Genomic DNA, 25,133 nt, shown 5'->3' on the forward strand with positions numbered 1-25,133 from the left:
CGGCGGCCGTGGGGGCCATGAAGGGGCCGTGGGACGGGTGGCTGCTGCTGGTCGGCCTCCTGCAGCTGCTGGGCGGCCCCGTCGGCGCCTGCCCCTGCCGGGACCCGTGGCTGTGCCGGCCCGTCACGGGCACCCGCAGCCCCGAGGTGCGCGGCCCGCGCGGTGCCGGAGCGGGGCGGGCTGGCTTGGGAGCGCTGCTGGCGCAGGGACGGCCGAACCCGGCGGCTCCGCGTTCGCAGCGCGTTCGGCGCCCCGGGGCCGCTGCCGCCCTGAATCGCCCGCTCCAGAGCGAGCCGGTTCCACACAGTGGGGGTCGATGTGCAGGGCAGTGCCCGGGCCGGGCTCGGTGTGGCAGCCGCTACCCCGCTGCCTGCAGGGCCCCCCTGGCAGCCCGGGCAGAGGGTGGGAGGCGTCCGTGCAAGCTGCTTCCCAGAGGCGCCAGGCAGCGACCTTTGTGAGGGGCACGTGGAAAATAATCGTCCTGCTGACAAGTGTTTGGGGCTAATGAGGGTGATTCTTACCCCTTTTCCAGGTCTTTGTGTTTGATGTGGGAAAGGAAGCATGGAAATTCTATGACTGGTCAAAAATTACAACTGTGGCAGCTTTTGGAAAGTACGATCCTGAGCTCGTGTGCTATGCCCACTCTAAAGGTTCCAGGATAGTACTGAAAGGTTGGTTACATTGGGAAAGTGTGGATATTTATGATGCGTGAAGAAGAACATAATGTACATAGGGCTATAGTACCTTGACATTTCACATTCAATTGCATGCGGAATATAAAAATCAGTAAGAGGATTATAATTCACACAAGGCTATCATGTCTTGACACTTTGCATTTAATGCCTGCTAGTATGCAGGGCATTAAAATCAGAAATGGTGTCTGCCATAGTAGTAATGAAACCATCCCAGTGACACCTAAATTAAAGTTCTCTAATAGGGAACAACAGTTATGGAGGAAGAGGGAGGAAAGGAAAAGCCTGCAGAAAATAGTTATATGGCTCTGTGTTCTGGATGTTATATGAAGTACCCAAAAGGGTAAGGGAAGGGATTTTAAGTAATTTTTAGTATTTTGCACTTAAATCAATCCCTTTGTATTAGGAAGTGGTTGAGTTTTAAAACATGAGTACTCAGGAACTCTGTGCAGGTACAAATGCTGATTAAAAAGACAAAGTCCATTACAGCTTACATCATATAAGCAACTTTTGGCTCTATTGAGGCAAACACAGAATCCAAGACCACAGTGTGGAAAGCAACCAAGGTTAAACATTAAAGTGTTTTACTCTAAACAGTCCCTCTGGCTCAGTGGAAATCCAAAAGTAAATTGATTTCAAGAAAGGTATTTTACAGTGGCTAAAAGAATATTAAGCAGAAGTAAGGAGGTTAAAATTATAGAAAAACATCCAAAAGGAACCCTATTTTAAACACTGCTGTCTCAAAGAAGTTTAGTAATCAATTCTGGGGTGGTTTCTCAAAATTACGCTTGGGGAAAAAGTTAACTCCTTTGTATTTTACCAGTATCGGTATGAGCATTTTTTGGTTTATGTTTATATTTGTTGGTTTAGTAAAGACAAGCCTTTCCTCCTTACTACTATTGTGGTGCAAATGCATGTTAACTCTTGAAGGCTTCTTGTCTAGGTGATGTACCTCTTAAGGAAATTGTTGATCCTGCTAAAAGAGCGGCATGGATATCCCACCAGGTGGACCTTGCAAAAGACCAGTATATGGATGGAATTAACATTGATATAGAGCAAGAAGTTAACGAAACCTCCCCTGAGTATTATGCATTGACAGAGCTTGTTAAAGAAACTACAGATGCTTTTCACAGAGAAATACCAGGATCACAGGTAATAATAATGTACCTTTTACAAACATTCACTTTATGAAATGCAAGGGGTTTTGGCAATGCTGTTTGGCATATGGATACGAAAAGTTTATGCAGATCTAAATAGGATATTCTCATGAATGGTTCATTATGAATGTTAGCTGTGATATGGTCTTGTAAGAATCACCCTTTTTGACCTGTATGAATTTAAAGAGAAGAGGGGCTTCACGAGGATCTATAGATACAACATTACTGCCTTTTGTGAGCTGGCACTTAGTGTGGCTTAACGAATTGTTGAAAGTAGGGCAAATACAGCCTTCTGGGGCAAAAGCTTAACAGTGTTTTGGTAAACCCGTCACTAAAGCTTTAAGGATTTGCATCATGCTTCATATTTTTTGTCAGATGGTTTTCATATTATATTTTAATTTCTTTGATGCTAGGGGCACTAGTGGGGCACTCACTTTATAATCTAGTGTTTGCTTTGTCAGCTGAGCAGCCTCTCCTATAGTGCATTACCATAAAGGTGTATTAAACTGCTACATGTAGGAAATACTGTCTTGAAAAGTTACAGCTTTTTTAAAAAGATGAAATGAGCGCCTAAGGGCCATACACGATACTAACTTGTGCATTTTTCCTTCAGGTAACATTTGATGTGGCTTGGTCTCCAGCATGCATAGATAGAAGGTGCTACAACTACACTGGGATTGCAGATGCCTGTGACTTCTTATTTGTGATGTCATATGATGAACAGAGCCAGATCTGGACAGACTGTATTGCAAAAGCCAATGCCCCTTACCTGCAGACTTTACTTGGTGAGGACAAAATGTCTCCTCAGGAGTCAGAACATTTCCATTTGTTTACATCAGTAGATAGAAAAGATTGACATTTCTTTCTTTTTGTTTTTTGGTTGCATTGAAGCTTTCAAGTGTGCTCAAATATGTGGTGTCCTAGTGTGAAAATAGTATCTCTACTCCTTATGACACTACAGGCAGACTTCTAGCAGTTGTGTGTTGTTACTTGTGATCAGTAGCCGTCAGGAGTGAAGAGCACTAGAATGGCAAACGGCAGCCAGAGCAATAGTGTCTGCCTGGGCTTGCAAAGAACCTTTGTCCTTGTGAGCTTCTGCTAAGGGCATATGGTTTTAACTGTGAGCAACTAGAGCAATTACTAGCATCTCAGTAGAGCAGGCCTCTTTAAATAGAGTGTGCAGGTAGAGGTAAAGGAGAGCTTGCCCCAGCCTCTGTCTCGGGATCATGCAAGTCCTATATTGGCTCTGGCTGTAGATCAGTTGTAAGAATAAAAAGCATAGGAAAAGGGAGTAATGCATCTTAATTTTTATTTCCTTCAAATCTAGGCTATGAAGAGTATATTACTATGGGCATTGATCCTAAAAAGCTTGTGATGGGTGTCCCCTGGTATGGCTATGACTATGTCTGCCAAAACCTATCTACGGTAAGATGAAAGATTGTTCATTTGCAAACATACTGTTAATTTTTTCCTTGGAAAGATACAACTAGATTTTGGAAATCTTGTTTTTGGATTAGGAAATACTATGGTCTGATGGATAAGAGCATAAAGCTGGGAGACAAGACAGAATCTTTTGCTGAACCCCACTATACCCAAGCACTGTGTTTGACTAAGGAGCTATAAATGTTATCTGTATGAGAAGAGATGATGTCCAAAGGTCCTACAACACTTGTATGTGCCTTCTCAGCACCATCACTAAGCTCACTGTTTAAAGACAGGTGCAACAAACCATAGCAAACCTGTGACTGTTAAAGCATAGCAGTTTATGGAATCTCAGACAACATTATACTTATGAAAAATATAAGAGTGAATTAAAAAGAGAAAAGATAACAGTATAAGCTGAATGATATCCATCCAATCCTGTATAACTACAGAGTAAACAAAATTTAACTTTTAGTTTACTTTTCTCTACATGTAATGTATCTGCCAGAGTTGCTTGAAGATTAGGGATTTTTGAGCCCCCGATGCCTTTTGTGAATTTTCTTGGCTGTACTGCTGTTTTGGAGTTCAGTTATATCTATGTAACATGAAACTCATGCCTTCTGCTTTTTTTTTCAGGACCATGTGTGTTCTCTTTCCAAAGTACCTTTCCGTGGGGCTCCTTGCAGTGATGCTGCAGGCAGACAGGTCCCCTACGGAATTATCATGAAGCAGGTGAACAGTTCTCTTTCAGGGGTGCTGTGGGATGAGGTACAGAAGTCTCCATTTTATGAATACAAGGTAAGCATATCTTTCTTAGACACCATGTTGTGGAGAAAACACTCGTGAACCGTAGTTCTTTGACTATAAAGTTTTCAGGATTAGATTCTTCCATTTTTCTACTTATTTTTTCCGGTGTAGTAAAGAAGTGCTGGACTTCGTATCTTGAATTTCTAGTGTGAAAGAGGGGTGCAGTGCCTGAAGACTACAGGAGTAATAAAAATCTTCATTACTTTGTGTTTTCTTGAGATACTGTATCATGGCAAAAAAGGACATCTTGGCACTAAGAAATCCTATAGCTCTGTCCTTCACTGTTACAGTTACTTTCATGAAGTTATGAGTGCTTAAAACAGATTCTGAGATGATCTTTTCTTTTATCTCAGTGCCTTGCATGCATGTTCTTTTCTGCATTTGCTTTCTACATAGTCACAGTGAATGAGTCCATAAATGGTTGTGCTTACAAGAACACCACAGTGTATGCATTTTCTCTTGTTTCTTTAGACATGGTTTAAAGTTTCACATGGTGTTGTAAGCAACAACCAGGTCAAAGCAACATAACTTGGACAAAATTTTATCACCTCCTCTAAAACTGTTTATTGCTAAAAAAACCCCACTTAATCTCTAACTAAATTCACCTGTTATGTTATGTTAGATAGTGTATCTGAAATTTTACCTGTATCTAAAAAAATATTGAAATACAAATTAGCTAAGTCTTTTCATCTGACTGCAGTTAAATTGTGCCACTGTTTTATAACAGATTCTACAAGTAAAACAATAGCCAAGTATTTGGCTTAGAATTTTTAATTATCCTGTGTGAAAAATAATTGGTTAATCAGGAAAATATCACTACGTAAATCTACATAGCTTGTATATCTCAGTTTTTAATTATACCTTTAACTGCATTCAACAGAAAATGTAATCAAAACCCAATGAACTTTAATGTATCATATTCATATAGATAAGTAGATACTGACACTAGTCCTTAATTGTTTTTCTAGGATTCTCTTGGTCACTTCCACCAAGTCTGGTATGATGACCCTCGCAGCATCTCTCTAAAAGCAGCCTATGTGAAGAATCGAGGTTTAAGGGGCATTGGCATGTGGAATGGAAATAGTCTTGACTATTCCAGGGAAGCTGTAGCAGAACAACAAACTGAAGCAATGTGGCAAGCTCTGACACCCTAAGAACTATCTGAACCCTTGATTTAGAATGATGAAAATTTGTAATTTTTCATTTTGGCTTACACTATCAGAAATTTTGACCTTATATAAATATACTATGGTTACAAAAACTTTGCAAACTAGACAGATTAATCTTGTTGGTTTATATGCAAAACTGTATTTTCATTCTTCAAAAAGTTCCAGTGTTGCTTTAACAGTGGGGGTTTTTTTAAGACTGCTCCTTTTCTTCATTTTTCACAATTACCATAAGTTGGTTAAAGCTTGAACCCAATGTGTATCTGGTAACAAGTAAGACCCATTGGTGAATTTACAGGGGCAGTCTCATAATGATCCTTTGCTAAGGCTGCCTGGTGCAGGCAAGTATTCATTTTGGAATCACATGGTGCAGTCTCAGCCTTCTGACTTCCCAACCCAACCCAGCTAAGTCACTCTAGAATCAGATGAAACAAAATACTGGAGAGACAGATTGTTGCTTACATGCAACTTGGTGAAGCCTGTTTGCATTTGGTTACTCTTCCAGAGATTAAAAGATTTTATAGACTGAAGAAATTATGTAGCATGAAGCAGTTGCCATTAAGATTTTTATCAGACTTGTTGTTAGAAAGGAGTATTCAATAAACCCCAGTTTCGCTGTTTATGTATCACAAAAATTCCTTTGTTTCAAAAGCCAAAAATCTTGGACTTTAGGAGGGAACATTAATATGTAGAGGACTTGGATGATGTTTCCTTCCATTCCGAACTATTTTACTTCCTGGAAACTAGAATTCAGCAGCTTATTTAATGAACTGTATATCTATTTTCCCACACACTCTAAGATTCATTCAGTAGCCTGTTGTTTGTTTTTATGGGGTGTTGCCTGAGGGATAATAGCAGGTTATGTTTTCTTTCTAGTTCATATTTTCATAAAATAATTTGTCTGGAGAAAATCTATAACTTTTTAAAATATCTGTAGTGATGTAAAGATTGTCTGATGTTTACAAGATTTTTTTGTTAAATAAAATGCTGTCTTCATTAAGGTTGGTAAACAGCGTTGCCTGTCTGTGCTTTACTTGTTCTACAGCTTACAGCCCACATTGCTTGTCTGCTTCTCAGAACTGTTTCACAAGCAGATTAAAGTGCAACTGTGCCCTTCTTAAGTGACTCCATTAATTAAAAATTTATTTCATTAGATATATGTAGTCAGTTGTGGGTTTGTTTTTTTGGTGGTGGTGGGGTTTTTTTTGGTTGGTTTTTTTGGGGGGGGGGCATTGGTGTTTTTATTGTTGTTTTGTTGGTTTGGGGGGTTCTTTGTTTCTTTGGTTTGAGTTGGGTTTTTTGTTTAATGAGTTGTTTTTTTCCCCTTGCTAAATAGTTCCCATAGTATAGCAGCACTACTGTAATGGCTACTGAGGAAAAGACTAGAAGACTTCATGAGTTGTCTGACTAATTGATACTACACGTGATGGAAAACAGAAGGTGAAGCCTACTGCTCTTGCATAAAGAAAAAAATTCCCCTGAAAAATCAGAAGGCTTTTCACTAGAACATTGGTTTGTAGGTTTGAGGAGACACTGTTAAATTTTATATACAATATGTATGTATCTGCACAAATACAGGTACCTGAGAATGTGTATTACTACTTACATTTATATGCTAAAGTACTGTGAGATATTTGCTGAATTTAGAGGTCTTCTGGAGTGAATATCTGACCTGTAAAATCCTAACTGAGGGCCTGATGACTTAATAATAAAACTCCTCCTTGTAGCAGTCAGGAATCATGAGTTGATATTTTTTTTTTAAAATTTAGGTTCAGATCTTCCAGTAGCTAGTTGCCTGCTCTTGTACCTTAAATAAGACACAATTCTGAAATAGAGAATGTGGGATTCAACTCTGAACTGAGAAACAGTGGTTGCAGTTTTAATAGTCAATTTAATACTTCAGCACAAAAATCTTTGTTAAGTCCTATCTTTAAGAAAATAAATTGGATAATGGGTGGTATGATTCAAGACATTTCTAAGTTAGTCCTTTTGAGAGCTGCATAATTTTCTCATCATATAACCCATTTCCCATGAGTCTTTCACTTCCAGTAATAAATACAGCCTTGACAGCTTTTTAGCTGAGATAAATTCCTAGAATGTTATTGTTCTACTTAATGTAATACATCTGGTTTGCAAAGAGGCAAACAGAAGAGCTAGAAAAAAGTTACTATGGAGAGGTTTCTGATTTCTTTTTCAGAGAATTGTTAGTCTTGGCACATGCATGAGCTTGGACTTCAGGAAAAGCAGAATATGCAATAGTGTAAGTTGAACCAGGAGATCATCATTATGCTTGTTCAAGAGAAAGCTTCCCTCTTCCTCTAAGTACAGAAGACAGTTAATGTCCATTTGGCTTTCCTAGTAAGTAAAGGAACAAAACCAGCTAGATATGAAATAAGCTGAGATTATATTTCATAATAATATAGTAGTAATACATTGGTAGTTTATAGATAGGCATGCTTATAATGACAAAAATAACTTCAGTAAATAGCTAAATAAAGGATTACTGTTGCTGTTTTTCTACAGAACTTGTATTTTAATAATTTTCAAAAAATGTAATGTGCATGCCTGCAAATAAGAACAGGAGGTTATGGATTACAGGTTTATTTGCTTAGTAGCTATTTTGTTAATCAAAGAACATCAGCATACCATTGTGATGTTACACAATTCACTAATTTGCACTTTAAATATAACAGCTTAGTTTTAGACACATTACTAGCTTAAACTGTATGTGTAAGCAGCTGACTAATCTTACAGTAAGAGAAAGATTTAAAGTGAGCTGCGGTACCTCAGTAGCCTAGTATACAAATTCCACAACATTTATACAGCTGATGTCTTTTTACAAGATAACTTCAAGAACATACAAACGAATTCTCATCTTCTATATATATTAAAGAGCTTTTGTGGACTTGAGAGATGTTAAAGTCATGTCATCTTCTTAAATTCCTGATTTTCTGTACTGGAGAATTAAAGCAGAATGAATCTTCTTCTGTGTCAGTTCCGCTCTCAGTGCTCGTAAATCATATGCTGCCTGCTTTCTCAGCTGCAGAAGAATCAGTAATTTAAGGAATGGCAATTTAAGGAAGTTTTATTGAGTAGACATGCATATAGGTTTATATAACTAAGATTGAGTTTTATACAGGATGGCTGAATACAGGATACATCATTCATCTTTAAAATTGTACATGTCCAGTTAGATAGCTTAGTTCTATCACTACTTTCTTCTGTACTTTGCCTTGCTGTTTTGGAGACAACTGCAAAATTAATTGTTCTTTTCACTCCTTGTTATACAATGTCATCCACCCTAGAGTACCCAGTAAACAGGAGGTATGGTCAATGTCTGTGATGACAAAGACTTCTATTTCAAGCTTTTAGAGCTGAAAAGCTATCCAGTGTACAGACCAATAGTATCATCTTCCTTCCAAAAAGAGCCATAGGCATCACAGGTATAGAAAAATGCACATGAAGAGGACTTCCATCTGCTTGGACAGCCATTTTTTTTTTTTTTTAGGTTTTTGGTTTGTTTTTTTTCCTTTATACCATTTTTTTTTTTGCCTTAGCCATGGTCTATTTATTACCGGTCAGTGCCTTACCACACCAAGTGTATTTTTTCAATTACCTTTTGAATGAAATGGGATTTTTATGAAAAAGATTGTAAACCTTAGCTTACATAGTATCTTGAAAATCTAAGTTGTTTGAATGCCATACATTCAAAATCATCTAATAACCAGGTGTTCTGGAGTAATTTGACTCAAGTGATAAAGTTACAACAACTAACATGATAAAACTAACAGCACAAACCAAGAAATGTTTAGCAAATATTTACATCATCTAATAATTAGAAGATCTAATTTTTTTACATACTGTCACATTTTGACTGGTTTAGTGAAAAGGCAGAGTACCTTAATTTCTGTTATGAGTTTCATTTTTGTATCCTCTAGCTTCCTCTGCAGGTGATCGAGTTCATGCTGCACTGTAGTAATCCGGATGATTGTGTAATTCTGTGTGAAACAACAACAACAAAACCTGAAGTGCAGCATTACCACATCTCTTCATTCGCTGGATGCTACTTCACCACTCAGAAACAATCCTCTAAACTCCTTCCAGCTCCCCTGCTTTCCTGCCTGACTGATGCCTGCCCGGCCAGCACGTAGCTCACGAGGGGGGAGAGCATACTTGTGCTTAGCCTAACAGCTCATTAAATCCTGGCTGTCTTCTCTGGGGGCTGGCCAGTACATACCTGCTGGATGCATGTTAAGTTGTACATATCCTTCATGTAAGGCCTCTTTGTGCATAGCCAGGGAGACCTAAAAAAACCCCCTGATATACCCCACAAAAGGAGCAATAACATATCTGACCATAGCTAAACAATGTAATGTCAACCCTATTCATATTTTTATTTTGTAGATATTTATTTCAAGATAGGTCAAATAATACACCATAGTATAATATACACTCTTAGATTGTACATACACGAGAAAGGGACATTTATTTTTCCTAGGCTAGCTTCAGATTTGACAACAGAGTTCCATTAATGCATTGAGAAAATTAGCAGATACCACTACTGGGAAGGATGTTTTCCCTTTTTCTTTTATCTTTTCTTTTTTTAATCCCGCTCTGACCTTCCTAAGAAACTTGCAGTTGCACAAGTTCAGGTACAACCACTTCAAAAGCCTCAGGCACATTTTGTCTTCCAATTTCATTACCTCTGTATATGAATTTGGGGATGATGGGAACAATATAGAACTGAACAGTTTATTAATCATTACTATATATCATACCTATCATTAATCATACTGAACAGAAGGAGATTTGTTACGAGAAGGTACAAACATGAAGCAGAAAGAATCAAATGCTCAGACTCAAACATTTCTGCAGTCTTTTTGAGACAAATGGGCTCAAGGAATTTTATACCTCAGAGCATTGAGGGGTATTTGGCTGCTGAAGCTAGTTTACAAGTCATGGGTTGGTGATTTGTTTCTTTAAATTATATCTTATAGAAAAAAGAACCAACAACAGGCTGTATAAAAAGAGATAATAAATAATACAAGCAAATACCTTGGAGTTTGTTGTATTGTTTGGTCGTTTTTGGCTATCTCTGGCTTCCAATTGCAAGAGCAATTTCTGGTGGTAAACCTCTAAATCTTGTCGTAATTTGTTTAAAGTGTCCTCCAGTGAAACTGTAGCTTTCTTAGTTTCAAAGTACTTCTTTTTCCATTCCTCACGAACTGCACAGTGAAACAGTAATACTGTTTGTTCTTGTTCACCTATCATAAGGTCTGCTGAAGACGGTCCTGACCAGCTGATCTCACAGGATTCAGCTGGCCAATGCACACACTGAAATGTGGCAGTAGGTTTCTTTTAAAAAACCATTTAGAGAAAAATATTCATTAAAATTACATTCTCTGTAAATACAACTGAGTTTTCACACAGGCACCTGCAGCAAAAGGTTCTATCTGTCCACCAAGATAAAACACAAGGCCCAAACCCAAAGTTTCCTTCAGGCTGGCTGTTCTGCAGGTTTCAGCTGCACAGAAGTGCTCCAGGCTTGTGAAGCTGGTATGCCCAGCACAGTCTGAAGTCCACAGCTTTACTGTAACAGAAAATGTAGCACTGTAGATTTATGCAAAATTTGATCTCTTTATGACCAGAATTTGAACAACTGAAACTTACCCAAAAGAACTCAGCTCTTGGGGACTGTACGTATGTAACTGAGAGTGACTGTCAGCATGGCAATCTTAGGAGGATATTAAATATAGACTGTTCCTGCAGAATATGCTCTTTCCTTAATACCTTGTGAAGAAACATGCTTGCAACATGCACTTACTTATGAAAGTCTACAGGTCAGATAAAAATAATGGAGAGAGACGCTTCTTAAAAAAGTTGCAGAAGCTGTTTGAATCCTTGTGAAATAACCTTTATTTTTACCTGGAAAACAATGTAAGACAATGCAGGATCCATTTAGGGCTTATCTCAGCAAGGTAAATTAGCTTGCCTTGCACCTCCATGCTACTACAGAGTCACTGCTTCAAGTAACCAAGTCTGGTTTTTAAAGTACAACTTCACCACGCTGTGGTGAATAACTGAAAGAATTGGCTTCTTGTCTCCTCAACTCCTGTAAGAGTTGAGATGCCTAGTGATTTAGCTGCATTGAAGTACAAAGTGAAAGCTCTCAAAACTTCATAATGATTAAATCTCATCTCTCTATAACTGGAATGTGACCTAGGGAGGATAGTTTTAAGTATAAACTTAGAAATAATTTTACAAAGAAAATTCCTGTAAAATTTGAATGAGATTTGACCTTGTTAAAAACCAAGGTTTATCACACTTGTCACAACAGACTTGCAACTTCCATGTCATTAGAGATATATAAAAATTATGCTGCAATTTACTCAAAGCCTCATCAACACAGTAAGCACCAGTTAAAGGTAGGATTAGAATACATCAGCTACCCTGGGCCTCAAAGAGTGAAGCAGCCTGTAGTAGCTCTCTGGGTACTGCACATACATGAGACACAACTTGAATAGTTTATAAAAGTCAGGATAATTTTAAATTTATAAGACTGCCACAAAAAAAAGGGGAAGGAAACATTGCAACCTTGAATTTTTCCAGCATCCTGTTATACAAATGAGTCTTCTTGGAGCTATTAGTCAGAAAACTGCTCTCTCTGTAATTAAGTTCACTGAAAAGGAGACAAACATTTTCACATTGGTTTCAGAGTAATTTCTCAATCATTCCAAATTCCAAAATAAATTAAAAGTATACCATGGTATCTCCTCAGCTTATTTTGTTCCAGTAGTCCTTTAGCTTTTTTGATCAGTTCTTCTCTAGTTTTTTCCATATGCCTTCTGTCTTTCTTCATTTGTTGCAATTGTTCTACCATCTTGTTTTCTAAAGATATTAAAATTATATGTAGCAAGTGTCTGAATACTCTAAGTAGGAAGGATCAATCAAGATTTTTGTAATGCTAATCACAAATCATGCCAAAAGCTCTGTCAGAGCAAGCAGTAGAAATTATTTCATTTTAATAAATTAATCTCTAACTTTTCAAAATGGTTGGCACTTCAGAAAAAGGCAGAAATCCAGCATGCATCCAGGCATTCATACACACACGAACAAGCAAACATCTTTTTATACGTTTAGTCAATGTATCACTAACATTATATAATCAAGATACAGATACACTCCATACATTTAAGACTCTTGCCATATGAAGCCAAAAAAGCCTCCAAAAGACTATTTCCTGCTCAAAATACATTGCAACATAAAGTGTAGTGAAATCTTGCCTTAAACTCCATCTGATCCCTAAGCAGGAAAGTATCTCAGACTTTAACTAGTCCGCAACAATAGATCAAACTCTCACTGTCTTCTCACTATCCTCTTCCTCCTCCACCACAGCAGAGGATCCTCAGCAATACTACTAAGATGTTTTCTTTACTCCATTCTCACTTGAGCCTGCAGTATTTCATCCCATCTCTCTCCTTTTCTCCTTCCATCCACAACTCCACAAGCTGGGTTTTCTAGCACTGGGAAACTGCCATGCTCTAGGACAGCCCATGCAATCATAAATGCCTGGAATTTTCCAACCATAAATTAAAATTCATAATAATACTGTGAATGAATGCATGTACAAATTCTTTTGTAAAGCAGGTATTTGTGTCTTCATTGACTCTTCAGTCTTGATTAAATGTTCACTTCCCTGCAATTTCCTGGAATCATACTCACTTGCTGCCTGAAGTACAGGAACTTGAGCTGGATTTACAGAAAGTAAAGGTGGACTAGGAGGTGAAATGTATTCTTTTGGACAAGTAAGATGATTTTGCTTGCTTTCATCTGCCTATAGAGTCAAAAGACACAAATATAAGTACATAACCATAATCCTGAATAGTTACTTTAGACATATGTCTTGAAAGTGGCCAGAGTGAATGGAAGGGCTGAATTTGAATTCTGCACGAAAGCTTTTTTATTCTGTTAGCAGTACACAAGATTACTAAATTAAAAACAGCTGGATCTCTGCAAATAAACACTGAACACTTACATAGATTGTTGCTAATTGTTCTTGTCCAGGTCCAGAACCCCACAAGTTACTGATACTCCCATGCAAGACCAGGAATTAGGGGCTTAAAACTGCCAATTTCTAAACTAAAATTTGTAATCACAGATTTTCAATTTCATCATTAGTTTTGTACGACTCCACTACTGTCACTTGTGCATGAGAGCTACAGGCTACAGCTAATAGTGATGGCTATTATGTTGTGCACTTGCAGGTGGGTGCTGAGTCTTCCTAAATATATTGTTATTCTGATACTATGACTAATTCATACCTATGTTTTAAATGAATTTATAGTTTTTTATCAGAAGTTCTGCTTGGCGTGAGGGAAAACAAATTTATCCCGTATGAAATTATAAAAACATCATCAATATAGCCAGTAAAATATCACTGTCAAGAAATTGTAAAAAAAAAGATAAATCACAATATTAATAAGACTGAGATAGTTATTGTATAGGTTCCTGTTAAATTATAACCAGAGTTATAACTTCTGATGATTTAATTGTTTGGAAATATAGTTGATACTCACTAACAAATCTGCTAAGTAGCAGTGCATGAATTAACTTTTCTCAATTATTTTCACATCTACATTTGAGTATTTCATATTTATAAGGAGTTACCTGTCTTATAAAATTAGACTGTTTCTGGGTGGAGGACTATATTTATTGCTCAAGATTACTAGGAATATGTTACCTTGAAAAACCTACCTGATTATCCAGTTTTTCACCAAGATCACCTATAGTCTTCCTAGTACTGTATTGCTGCAAGCTGAAGATAAAATCAAAGAAGCAAGTGAAAATTCATGGAATGAAATGGGTTTTTTCTCATTTTCTTTCATTTATTTGTAGCCTGTAAAAGAAGTTTGTAGCTGTGAATTATTATTATCCATTATTTTAGAAGATTCATTATTTACTAACCTTTGTTTTTTGTGCACATATTCTGTAGTTTGTCTTTCCATTATTTTAAGAATTTCAGAATCCTGTGTTCTGTCTCTTCTTAATTTCGTCTCTTTCTGGTGCTCATTATTTTCCATGTTTGTTAATGCTGTGACAGGTTAATGACGACAAAAACACATAGATTAACTCACCAAAATCAAGCTCTTTTGACTATCAATGCCTGGACTTGCCAACCTGTATTGGAAATTCAATGAATCAACACAGTTAACAATCTTATTTCTAGGATTTTGAAATGTTCCATGAATAACAGAAGAAAGAAATAAAGATTAAAACCCAGGTATTTTTGTTTTAAAAATTTATATCTGACTAATTCTGGTAACTAGTACAAGAAACATCATCACAGATAAAGAAACTACTTCATTATTTCACCTTTCCTAAATTAATTCTGTTTCGTACACTTTCTGCCTTTCAGACACTGAAGATCCCTTACAAACCAGAACCAAAGAAAGGGAGAACAAAATGTTTTGAGTTTAAATGTTAATGAATTAATGTTATCTGCTTTAAAATATATTCAATAAATATTTCAAAAGAAAACTGCTGACAGACCATACTTTTACTACTACAAAATTCTACATCCTTCATAATTATAAATAAAGTTATGGAAAACTATTCAGTTATACATTTACGCATATATATTTGTATATCAACTGATCTCATACTTAATATCAGTTAACAAGATGATGGAGGGACAAAGCTATTTTTGCCAAGTTATGATTGGAAACTGGAATTACTGAAAAGTCATTCATGAAAGCCTTTTCCAATACACTCCCTCAATGAATATAATATGCAATTTGTTGCTTTCTTAGTTAAAAGTGCTAGATATCCACAAAATCATTCTAACTGAAATCTCTGAGGTGCCAATACTCATGAAAAATTGAATATTGCTTCATTTAATACTCTATTGCAAATTTTTAATGAGTAAAGGTCACCTTTTTTTACATTAACTGTAGAATTCTACTCAAATATTAAGACTTGTCTCTCAAACGTATTTCCTCAAAAACAACTTCTATTATAATTTTTATGTTAATATAAACACAGTAATTCAAATCCAATTTAAACGCATCAGTCATTTCTTTCTTGGTAATCACTAAAAATTTAGGAATATTAAGAACATTATATAACCATTCAGGGACTTAATAACCCTCAGTATCCATAAGACTCCCTATTTTAAATGAAGCAATGGTTAGTAGATATTGTCCAAACAGCATCTTCTATTTTGGCACAGAACTGCGATCTAGTCAATGTGTGCTTTAAACCCCTCCATACTTCCGGGCTATTTTCCCTGGAGTCCCCTCAAAGCGTTCTGTCCCCTGTCAGTTCTAGGAATGTTCAAGTTCATAGAAACATATAAACATATAAAACATATAAGAACATAGAAACATATAAAAAACACTACATGTAAGGAAGGGGAGGAAACACTTCCTCTTCAGCAGTAATGTAGTCATGGATGACAAGGAAAGTTGAAGCGAATAAATGTTCTTCCTGACAAAGTGATAGCAAGATTTTTTCATTTAAACTTACTGTTGAATTATGGGATCATTACCCCCCAATCTTTATAGTAGCTGATTAGTAATTTTTCTTGTCAAAATAAGATTAGACAAACATATCAACTATAGTAAAGTTTTTTCATTTTCATGGCTGGGCTTCGCGAACGAAGATTTGGGAAGGCCCTACCCACGCTTGTTGCAAGATAGTAAAGTAATACTCTATATCAGTACACAATGATAAAGAAGAACTTATACAAGGTAAAACTACATCTCTTTGAAAGGTATTATCATTATTTTTAAAAATAGAATATTGTTTTGATAGTGATATTCCAACTTGTGCTTTAATTACAGATTTCTTAAAACTTAGCTTCACTCTGCTAACCTTTTAGAACACTTGCTTTAGCAAAAAGACAGCAATGAACATTTGTACCTTTTTGATATTTAATGTGATTTCGGGGTGTTTGGTTATCCTGGCCTTGTTCATCACTGTGGTTTATGTGAAGAGTAAAAGCAGTTCCTTTGGCTTTGTCATTCCACTTAGGAGTGTTATGGTCTTTTTGATCTTGGCTGAGATGATTCTGCTCAGAGCTCTGTAATGTCATGTCACACTTTCCAGATTCCCAATCTGCAGGATTTGAATGACTTGGTGTGAAGAGAGATCCATCGGATCCATTTTGATCTGCATAATAATTGATATTATAAAACAGAGATATTATTTTATTGTTAGTGTTGACCATATGTTTATTTTTCTTCTCCTTCATCATCCCCCTTCACTAAACCGGTTAATCTTACCTTTTTCTCTAAACTGTATCTGTTCTTCTTGAATCCTGTTGTTATGGTCTTGCTTATGGTTTGTGTGCAAAACTGGAACAGGTTCTTTCTCACCCCGTTCCACGGGACTGTGCACTTCCAGATTTTCTAGTTGATGCTTACTCTGTATGTTTTCTAAAAATGGTTTGCTTTTTTCAGGTTTTTGCTGGGGAAGACTGGGTAATCTTGATCCATGAACAAACCTTTTAGCTTCTGCATTGAAGTGATGTCTTGGTTGAGTTGATAATGGATAAACATCTTCAAAGTATTCCACTCCAGGTAATAAATATAATTCAGGATAAAGTGCCTAAAAGACACAGTATATTCATCAGACAGGACAAAAGAGAAAATGCACAACGTGAAATATTTCTGAAAATTGTACGTTAAAAGCCATTCAATACATACATAAGGAGGAGCAAATGACTTCAGTTCCAGCTCTGTTTCTTGCTTTGCTTTCACCTTGCAAGATAAAGAATAAAAGCATAACAAATACAATACTTTTTTATCAATAATGTTGTAAATCACTTAATTCACGTATTCTATTACTATTTTTACATACTGCATTTTTTCATAACAAGCATTATCATCTGTACTGGCCTCATGGGAAAAAAGTAGCTTTGACTGCTTTTGTACTTTCTGACATAGTCCTGAGACTTCATTTTGTCTATTTCTCAAAATCTAAATCAGACCCACAAGAGAACATGAATGTACTGAATATTTTTTTTATCCTTTCTCTTATGGTTCAAAGGACCTGATCCAACAGTTGCAGGAACAGAAAGTTTTCAACTTTCTATATCAAAAGTTTCTTCAAGCTGAATCTGGACAGAAATGCTGATTGTCACATAATTTTCTCTATTCACTTAATGCAATACTGCAAAATATTTAATGTATATGGAAAAAATCAATTATTATTCTATGTCTTCTTGTATTTATTGTTTTTCTTCATATTCTTTGTGTGAGATAAACTTTCACATTTCAAGAGTTGTCCTGTCTAAATATTTGAAAGATGTACTCCAGGAAAGGAAAAGAGAAGAAATCTGAGCTTACATTTAAATAATGATATTGAACTAAACAGGGGGCCAAGTTCTATTCTCAGTAATTGCCAGGCAATGCCATGGATTCACTGTAAGACACGCAGGCTACACGCAGAAAAAAAAGAAAGAGCAAATTAACGTGACTTTGGTTTCTGTTTATTTTTTCATTTGAAAACCCTTACTTGCAAGTAGGGCACAGCTCTTAGTTCTGCTTGCATTGTTAGTGTTGTAAAACAGAGGACTGAGGGGGTAGAACACTCAGCAAATATTTGATCATGGATATGTACTTCATTACGGTTACCATGACCCTAAACAACAAATAAACCAGTTGGTTCATTGCTTTCCACTTTGTTATAAAGTAAAACATCAAGAAAAAGTAAATACCCCAAAGTAAAACTGTATCTTTGTCTCTAAAAATGTTCACATGCATCTACCATTACCTTTAATTCTCTATTAACATAAAATATTTTATTCATTTGCTGATACTCTAAAGGAGGACAGAAATTTTTTTCCATTTATCTCTGAACTATGTGGGGAAGAAAATATACCATCATACTTATTATCATCCAGTTAAAAAGAACTGAATTCATTGAAAACAATGCACATTTTCTGATTTAGATTGTATCACAGTCTTTCAGTTTCTCTTCATGTTTTTCCACCTACTTTTTGCATAGTACTTCATATTTATTCTAGTCTCCTGTGAGAGCAATTTTAGTGATAATTAAACTAGAAAGGAAATCAAGAATGGCACCAAATTTCCAGCCTGTAATTAATTTCCAAATCTGTGAGAAGGAGGTGAAATGAGATGTGAAAAAATTATTCTATACTTACATAAATGACTTAAGTCTTTGCGTATTATAAGAATAAACTTTCAGTTGGACTAATTTTCAAGTTTATTTAATCTTTAGCTATATTTTGTAAGATATAAAGATATATATATAGAATCAATGTGAGGAACAGTTATGATTCAGAGATGTAGGGCTCTTATTACATACGGTATTACTGAACTAAACAGTGGAACACAAATGTACATCCAGAGAAGTTTTCATTCAGAGAGTGATCTCTTCAATGCTTTTGGGCAGGTCACAGCAGGAACCATTAGAGGAACTCTGACTTATTCAGCTTCCATTGCAAATTCTTCAACTGTCATGTTCCCAACCATGTACAGATAATAACGACCTTATGGGTTTGAGGTGTTTTTTAGAAACCAGATTTATCATATTTAATCCACTGATTTATCAAAACTAGCATCTTTTCACTGGATGGCAACTAACTACACCTGTTGCTTTAAAGGATATTTTTAATATACCTGTCCAGTTGTGCCTTTGCACCTGGGGAATTAGATATGTTCTGAGAAGAGCTTATGCTGCAGCATGTTTAAAACCAAATGCTAACAGTGCTCCAAAAATTATCTCTACTTTACGTGATATTATCTACTCTGCAGAAATGAGATCTCTGATGTACATTATAAAACAGAAGAGCACTAAACTAAAAAAAATATCAACTTACCACTGCTAGTTTTTTCCCAATGCATTTTAAAAATTTGAATTTATCTGCAACTGTAACTCCACCCAGGTATTCTCCGAGCTTCTCCCGCAGCACTCTTAATGTGATGTGAGGAGACACCCTAGAATGTTGTTATTCATTAATACATCTGTAAGATCAAATAATGATGGCTAGTTAGTAAGAGGGGGAAGATAATGCTCCATATGTGCTGGTTTGCATGGGCAGAATGACCAAAATGACCTGTGTCCTAGAACTGAACCCAATTACATACAGGCCAGAGGGTCTTGGTGTGGCAGAGTCAGAACATTGTATCATGTTCAGGTACACTGTATTACAAGGGCTGCCATAACATTAACTACCAATATTCATAATTTATGAAACCCATACAATGGAAGAATATGGAAGTAGTTGAAATTTGAAAATGACTCCTTCAGAATGCTGTTGCTTATCTGCAGATGAATAACAGCAACACTGGAAACCACAGTCATGCACTTCCATATAAGTGACAAAGTTTCATGGGGTCAGTCTAGCACTGTAAAACATACCCCCTCAAGCACCCAGGGCTAGAGGAGAGTTCATCACTGTCCACTTTAAGTAGCAGGCAAAATCCTTTGCTTTTGTCTTCTCCAACACAAGTTTACGGTCGGGTGTGTGCATGCAAACGTATTTTAAATAAAAAACAAACACTTCAGTGTGAACATTTCCACCATGATTTGAGGATGAGAATGCTGACATAAATATGAATTGCATCTTTTAATGTATTACTTGAAAGCATGTAAATATTAATAAGTTCAGTATAAACATCACTACAGAATAAAAAGCATCTCTGCACAAGAAAACCAAATGTGCAAGAGGCACACTAAAGCTGTGCAGCACAACATAAGCAATTCAAATTCCTCCTATGCTGCCATATAAGATAAACCAGGGAACAAATCCAGGCCTGAGACTGTTAATGACCCATGCTGATGAAGTGTCAGTATGATTTTGGCCCAGGTAGCTATCACTCTCCAAGCAATGCACAGACACAGCGTGGGGGACAGCACATGCCATTCTCAGTAAACATTATACACAAGAACGTGCCCTGTCTTCCACTTAAATAGGTCTTCATTAACCTGTCAAGGTTTGTTTGCACTTTCAAGAAGGCCTACAGGCCTTCATTTCACACCCTAAGTATGTAGTAAAAATATTAAGTTTCATCTCATGAACACAGTACTTCAGTGGGCTACAATGTTTCCTTTGCATTATTTCAAACACCCTGGACTTAGAGGAGCCTCAAGATCACAAAACTGCTTTGGAGCACAGGCACGCAGCAAAGGAGATCAAAGTCTGCAGAGTGGACACCTCTAGGCCACACTACTTGGTCTCTGCACGTTTGGCTCCTGCTTATTTCTTTCCCAGCCATTTTCCCCACATTTGCTGCAGATAATAGTCTTACATCCTTTATTTCAAATGTATGAAGACATATGTGAAAGATGGATACATAATTCAACACACATCCTTCCAAGACCTTACGTGAGAACACAGATGATCTGTAATTCAAATATCTCTCATGAGCTATAATTTCTTCAAGCTAGTGTCTCACAGATGATATGCCCCTTGAGTGGTCTTCCAAAACCAAATAAATGCAAGCTCTTTCAGAGGCAATTCTAACACTGCACACCCTTCACTGATAAGGTCTGTCCAAACCAGCAAGGAAACCTAAACCTAAGGCATTTACGAACAGCAGCAAAAACATCTAAGTAAGTAAAATGCATCGTGGGAGAAAATTATCTAGGTATACAGAGCCTGAGAAATAGGGTAGAAATTTATCTAAACATTATTTGCCAGTCCAGCTGTGAGGAACGTACACTAATATATTTGTTAGTTGCTGCCACTGGCTAGCAGAAAACAGTCACATCAGAGTAGTTTTCTTCAGGGTGCTCCTTTAAAAGTAATGCAAAGTAGAGATCAATGCAGCCATCTCATCTAGAAATAAGAAAAGTATGGCTTCTGTGGTGAGGAATGAGGGATAAATAAAAGATCACAGAGGCTGAGAAATCAGGTTCATGGGAATGAGAACTCAGGACCACAGAGAATTACACAGTTAATATTTTCCTCTAATTTCATGGTTAATGGAAGTGGTCTGTACTTTTACCTAGGAATCCTTTGTTAAGATGACTCAGACAGTATTAGGATTGTCAAGATCATTGAACAACAGAGCTGTCAACAATGCCCAAGCCACATGAGCATGAGTTCTCTCTTCTGGATTATAATGAGAAGTGTTTTTTAGCAATTATTTAAGACATATTAGCAAGCAACAATACCCAGGCTGATATAAACCCACTGAAATCAGTGAGGATCCTAATTTAATTTGATGCCCCAGTGACATAAACTTACACTAGAAAACACAGGGCAGTGACAGATGTCCATCACAATAAATGATTTGAAGTTACCACTCCAGATGTGTATTTTGCTCCTCTGCTGCAGACTAGAACAGTACTTATTTTCTCTGGTTTTGAGGAGCCTTTCAACAAAAGCAGCTGCAAGAATTAATACGTTCTGCCCTACATGCTCATACCTGACTACTGTCAATCTTTTCAGCTACAAAGAACATTCTCTTAAATGGATACTACAAGCCTCAATTTAAATTAATTAAAACCTACATTCCCTGCACTTTAAGCTGAATTGATAGGTTTTGCACAGAAACAGACAAAGTGCATGTAAAAGCTTTGTTTTAATACATATTTACATTATGTGATTTTTCTATAACTTCTTACCACACTACACATACACAGATTTTGTGAGTAAAGTGTTTAGGAGTATAAATAAAACTTTCAAAATTATGAAATATTAAAAGTGCAACTCTCTGTGCCAGGTGTGAGCTTATGACTGGGAACCAGGGTATTCTTTCACTAAGTCCTTTAAACAGAGAGCACACATAGTGTTGTGTGCAACCTTTTGGAAATATTTCTGAAGAAGAAAGAATATATGCTGGTGGTTCATGGGCTGTAACGTTTGCCCTTGAGAAACACGGCTTCAGCCCTTTCGTTGGACTGAGAGAGCTCAGATCACAAAATCCCTGTTCCTGGAAGCTGACAGGCTATCCTGTCTTCATCAAGCCACTGTCTTAAAGCTGACCCCTTGCCAAAGAGTTCAAGATTTTGACAATCAGGCTCAAGGAGACAGAAAAAATATACGACTATGATTTTACAACATAAATTATTCTGCAGAAATATTATCACTGCTCTGGAAGTACGTTTCAATGGTCTACATCAAAGACTGCAAGACAGCTAAGCCTGATACAGTACAAATAAACATAATGCACCACTTACCTTCCAGAAATTTAATTTGAGATCAAGTTCCTGCTTACAGATGTAATTGTGCTCTGTAGAGCAACAGCTGGACTAAATAACTGAAGGGCGGCGTGAAGGACCTACCACGTACATGAAAACTAAGACCACACTCACCTTATAAATCCAGCTGAGACAAATTTGCTAGTAAGAGCTACAGGAACTGTATTCAGCTTGAAGTTCCACACTTCTGCTGGGACATAAAAAACATGGAGCTCCACCAACTAAAAAAAGCACAGATGATCACAACTGTAGGTGTATTATAATCCTCTTCCTATACACTTTGTTCTGTTTAGGTGGACTTCCAATTTCTGTAGGCAGGAATGGTTCCTTTGATATTAGCACACAGACTAGAACAGTGGAGCTCTATCTCACAATAATGACAGCCATGAACAGAGCAATTTGTGACTGAATGCCAGCTGACAACATCAAAATAAGTCACATTAGAACAAGCTCCACAATGAAAGCGGAAGAATAGAGAGCTTGTGCTACTGCTGTGTATCACTGTGACAGCAATGCACAGATCTTACCAAAACCAGTTGATACACTGGAGAGTGTCATGATTACAAGAATCTCTCAGCTGAAAGCCTACCTTTGTTTATCTCATAAAAAATGCAAAGCTCTGAAAGCTTGATCCAAACAGCACCATGACTTGACACTGTCAGAAAGAAAAAAAAATTCAAAATATTTCTGACAGTTGTTAATAATATTAGCTACCTTGGAAGCACAGAAATGCTCCTGCAAAAAAGAATAATTAAGCTGATCAAGGTTCACTGAGAGTGTGTTCAGACCTGTGGTAGTTGTGGCACTATTAATATCTAGTGATAATTTTAGTGATAATCAGACAAAGTATCGACAAAGATGACACACTTCCCTGTAACTACAAGCCACACAAATAAGCTATATTAAACATTTCTGCAATTGTTAATTAATATGAACTAGAAAATTACGCTTTATATATATACTATGTTAAAAGCACATTATTTTCCTCTCAGGTCCTCTACAACCTTATTTTAATATTTCTTTATTTTTATTTGTAAAAGTACAAAAACTCTCACCTGTGATGTCTGAGGTCTCATTTGACTGAACAACATGCTGGTACCTTTCTTTATTGGACCACGGCAAATGCCAGATGGGCTTTCTAATTTTCTTTTTGATCAAAACATTCTTTAAGGATGAGTTTCATGATAATCTGTTATTAGAGAAGTTACTCTATTAATATCCTTTCTTCTCAGTTACTGTTCTTCATTCCGTTTATGAAAATGGAAAAGTTGTTTCTGTGCTGAGGCAGAAAGCTTTCAGCTAAGTGCAAACAGACTCAACCACACCTTCTACACAAGTGAGTATCACCTAAGTAACTGAGGCAATTGCTAAATCACAGCCCTGCAGCTCTGAGAAATCTGCTCTAGAGCATTTCCTCTTAACATTTTCTCCCCTTTCATAAAAATACTTCAGCTGTATATAATTTTTCTACACAATTTTACTGTTTTCCTAAAGACACAGACGTAAATCCCCACAAAACAAGATTTTTGCAGGGTCTGTGTCTGATAAAGTGACAATTATTGTGAACTGCAGCAAACAATACACTGTGCCAGCCAAATGCAGTGTGCTGAGAAAACCTGACTCTGCTGGGCAACCATGTCAGCAATGTACTTTCATAGATTATAAAGCATGGTTCTGCCCTAACCTTTTTACAGAATCATAGAATAGTTTGGGTCGGAAGGGACCTTTAAAGGTCATCTAGTCCAACCCCCTGCAGTGAGGAGGGACACCTCCCAGTAGACCAGGCTGCCCAGAGCCCTGTTGAATCTGGCCTTGGATGTTTTCAGGGATGGGGCATCTCCCACCTCGCCAGAAAACCTGTTCTGGTGTTCCACCACCTTTGCTGTAAAAAACTTCTTCCTTATATCTAATCTATGTCGACCCTTTTTTAGTTTAAAACTATTACCCCTGTCCTATTGCAACAGATGCTGCTAAATGTTTCCATCTTTCTCTTTTCATTATGACTTTCCTCAGTGTTCTCACTTCGAAGGCTCCTTCAGCCCCTCAGAGGTTACAAAGCTCCTCTGGATTTTCAGCCTGCTAAACGCCCTTGCTGATCTCCTGATCCCCTTTACAGCTCTGCTCTGATACTTCAGTCTCAGCTGTTCTTGAGGCACGGGTGACCAGACCTTCCAAGTGTCCTTCCAGGTCTCACCCTGGCGTTGTGCAGCAGAGTTAAGACTTCCTCACGTCGATGGGAAGCATTTACTTAACAAGGCCTGTGTTTTTATTTGCCTCTGCACAACTATACCACAACAAACTGTCATGAATGACCTGGCTGTAATACCCCACCTCCTCTCTCGTTATTACCAAGGCATAGCAGGTTCCAGCATGTGTGCCTGCCATTGGTCCCTGGCAAATCCAAGATGCTGCACTTTGCAGCACATGACGTCCATCCCATGCTCGAGGCTTCATCACCATGCCTGGTTTACTTCCTGCAGTGAACTACGAGCAGTAAACTAATCCTCCAGGTTGCAGTCAAGACCCAAACTGCTGGCAAGAGCAAAGTCAGGAACTTCATTTATCGCATCTCAAAATAATCTCCAAACTTGGAACTTACTTGATACTACCACCAAGGTTTGCCACCTTGGTCTTAATGTTGCTTCCTCTTTCAGTCCACTTCATGGATAAACAGGGCAGGCGGTTCCCCGGCTCTGCCCCCCCGGGCACACAGGGCC

General features: G+C 37.3%; 2 protein-coding genes and 1 long non-coding RNA gene across 7 annotated transcripts; 2 read left to right on the plus strand and 1 right to left on the minus strand.

Moving 5' to 3' along the window:
• Positions 1 to 2: 2 nt before the first annotated feature.
• Positions 3 to 6,256, plus strand: CTBS (chitobiase). Its single transcript, XM_027648900.1, has 7 exons — positions 3 to 146; positions 533 to 671; positions 1,636 to 1,844; positions 2,463 to 2,634; positions 3,177 to 3,274; positions 3,908 to 4,069; positions 5,047 to 6,256. The coding sequence occupies exons 1-7, from the start codon at positions 18 to 20 to the stop codon at positions 5,230 to 5,232; spliced, it is 1,095 nt and encodes a 364-aa protein (XP_027504701.1). The 5' UTR covers positions 3 to 17; the 3' UTR covers positions 5,233 to 6,256.
• Positions 6,257 to 6,475: 219 nt separating this feature from the next.
• Positions 6,476 to 10,164, plus strand: LOC113949852. The gene is made up of 3 exons (XR_003528588.1): positions 6,476 to 6,684; positions 7,442 to 7,602; positions 9,183 to 10,164. It is a non-coding gene; the product is annotated as an uncharacterized LOC113949852 (long non-coding RNA).
• On the minus strand, positions 7,630 to 25,128 carry SPATA1 (spermatogenesis associated 1). 5 transcript variants are annotated; one of them, XM_027648895.1, is made up of 13 exons: positions 23,472 to 23,657; positions 22,531 to 22,637; positions 19,088 to 19,205; positions 16,950 to 17,003; positions 16,527 to 16,851; positions 16,165 to 16,413; positions 14,209 to 14,335; positions 13,999 to 14,059; positions 12,967 to 13,078; positions 12,007 to 12,132; positions 10,300 to 10,469; positions 9,144 to 9,242; positions 7,630 to 8,284 (listed from the first exon to the last, which is right to left on the minus strand). In XM_027648895.1, the coding sequence occupies exons 1-13, from the start codon at positions 23,505 to 23,507 to the stop codon at positions 8,180 to 8,182; spliced, it is 1,689 nt and encodes a 562-aa protein (XP_027504696.1). In that variant the 5' UTR covers positions 23,508 to 23,657; the 3' UTR covers positions 7,630 to 8,179. The 5 variants fall into 5 exon arrangements, with proteins under 5 accessions (XP_027504696.1, XP_027504698.1, XP_027504697.1 ...); XM_027648898.1 differs by lacking the exon at positions 7,630 to 8,284 and adding an exon at positions 8,308 to 8,545; XM_027648897.1 differs by lacking the exons at positions 22,531 to 22,637; positions 23,472 to 23,657 and adding an exon at positions 25,016 to 25,128.
• Between the last annotated feature and the right edge of the window lie 5 nt (positions 25,129 to 25,133).

This window comes from Corapipo altera, unplaced genomic scaffold, assembly GCF_003945725.1.
Source record: "Corapipo altera isolate COAL_440 unplaced genomic scaffold, ASM394572v1 112, whole genome shotgun sequence".
NCBI classification, from domain to species: Eukaryota; Metazoa; Chordata; class Aves; order Passeriformes; family Pipridae; genus Corapipo; species Corapipo altera.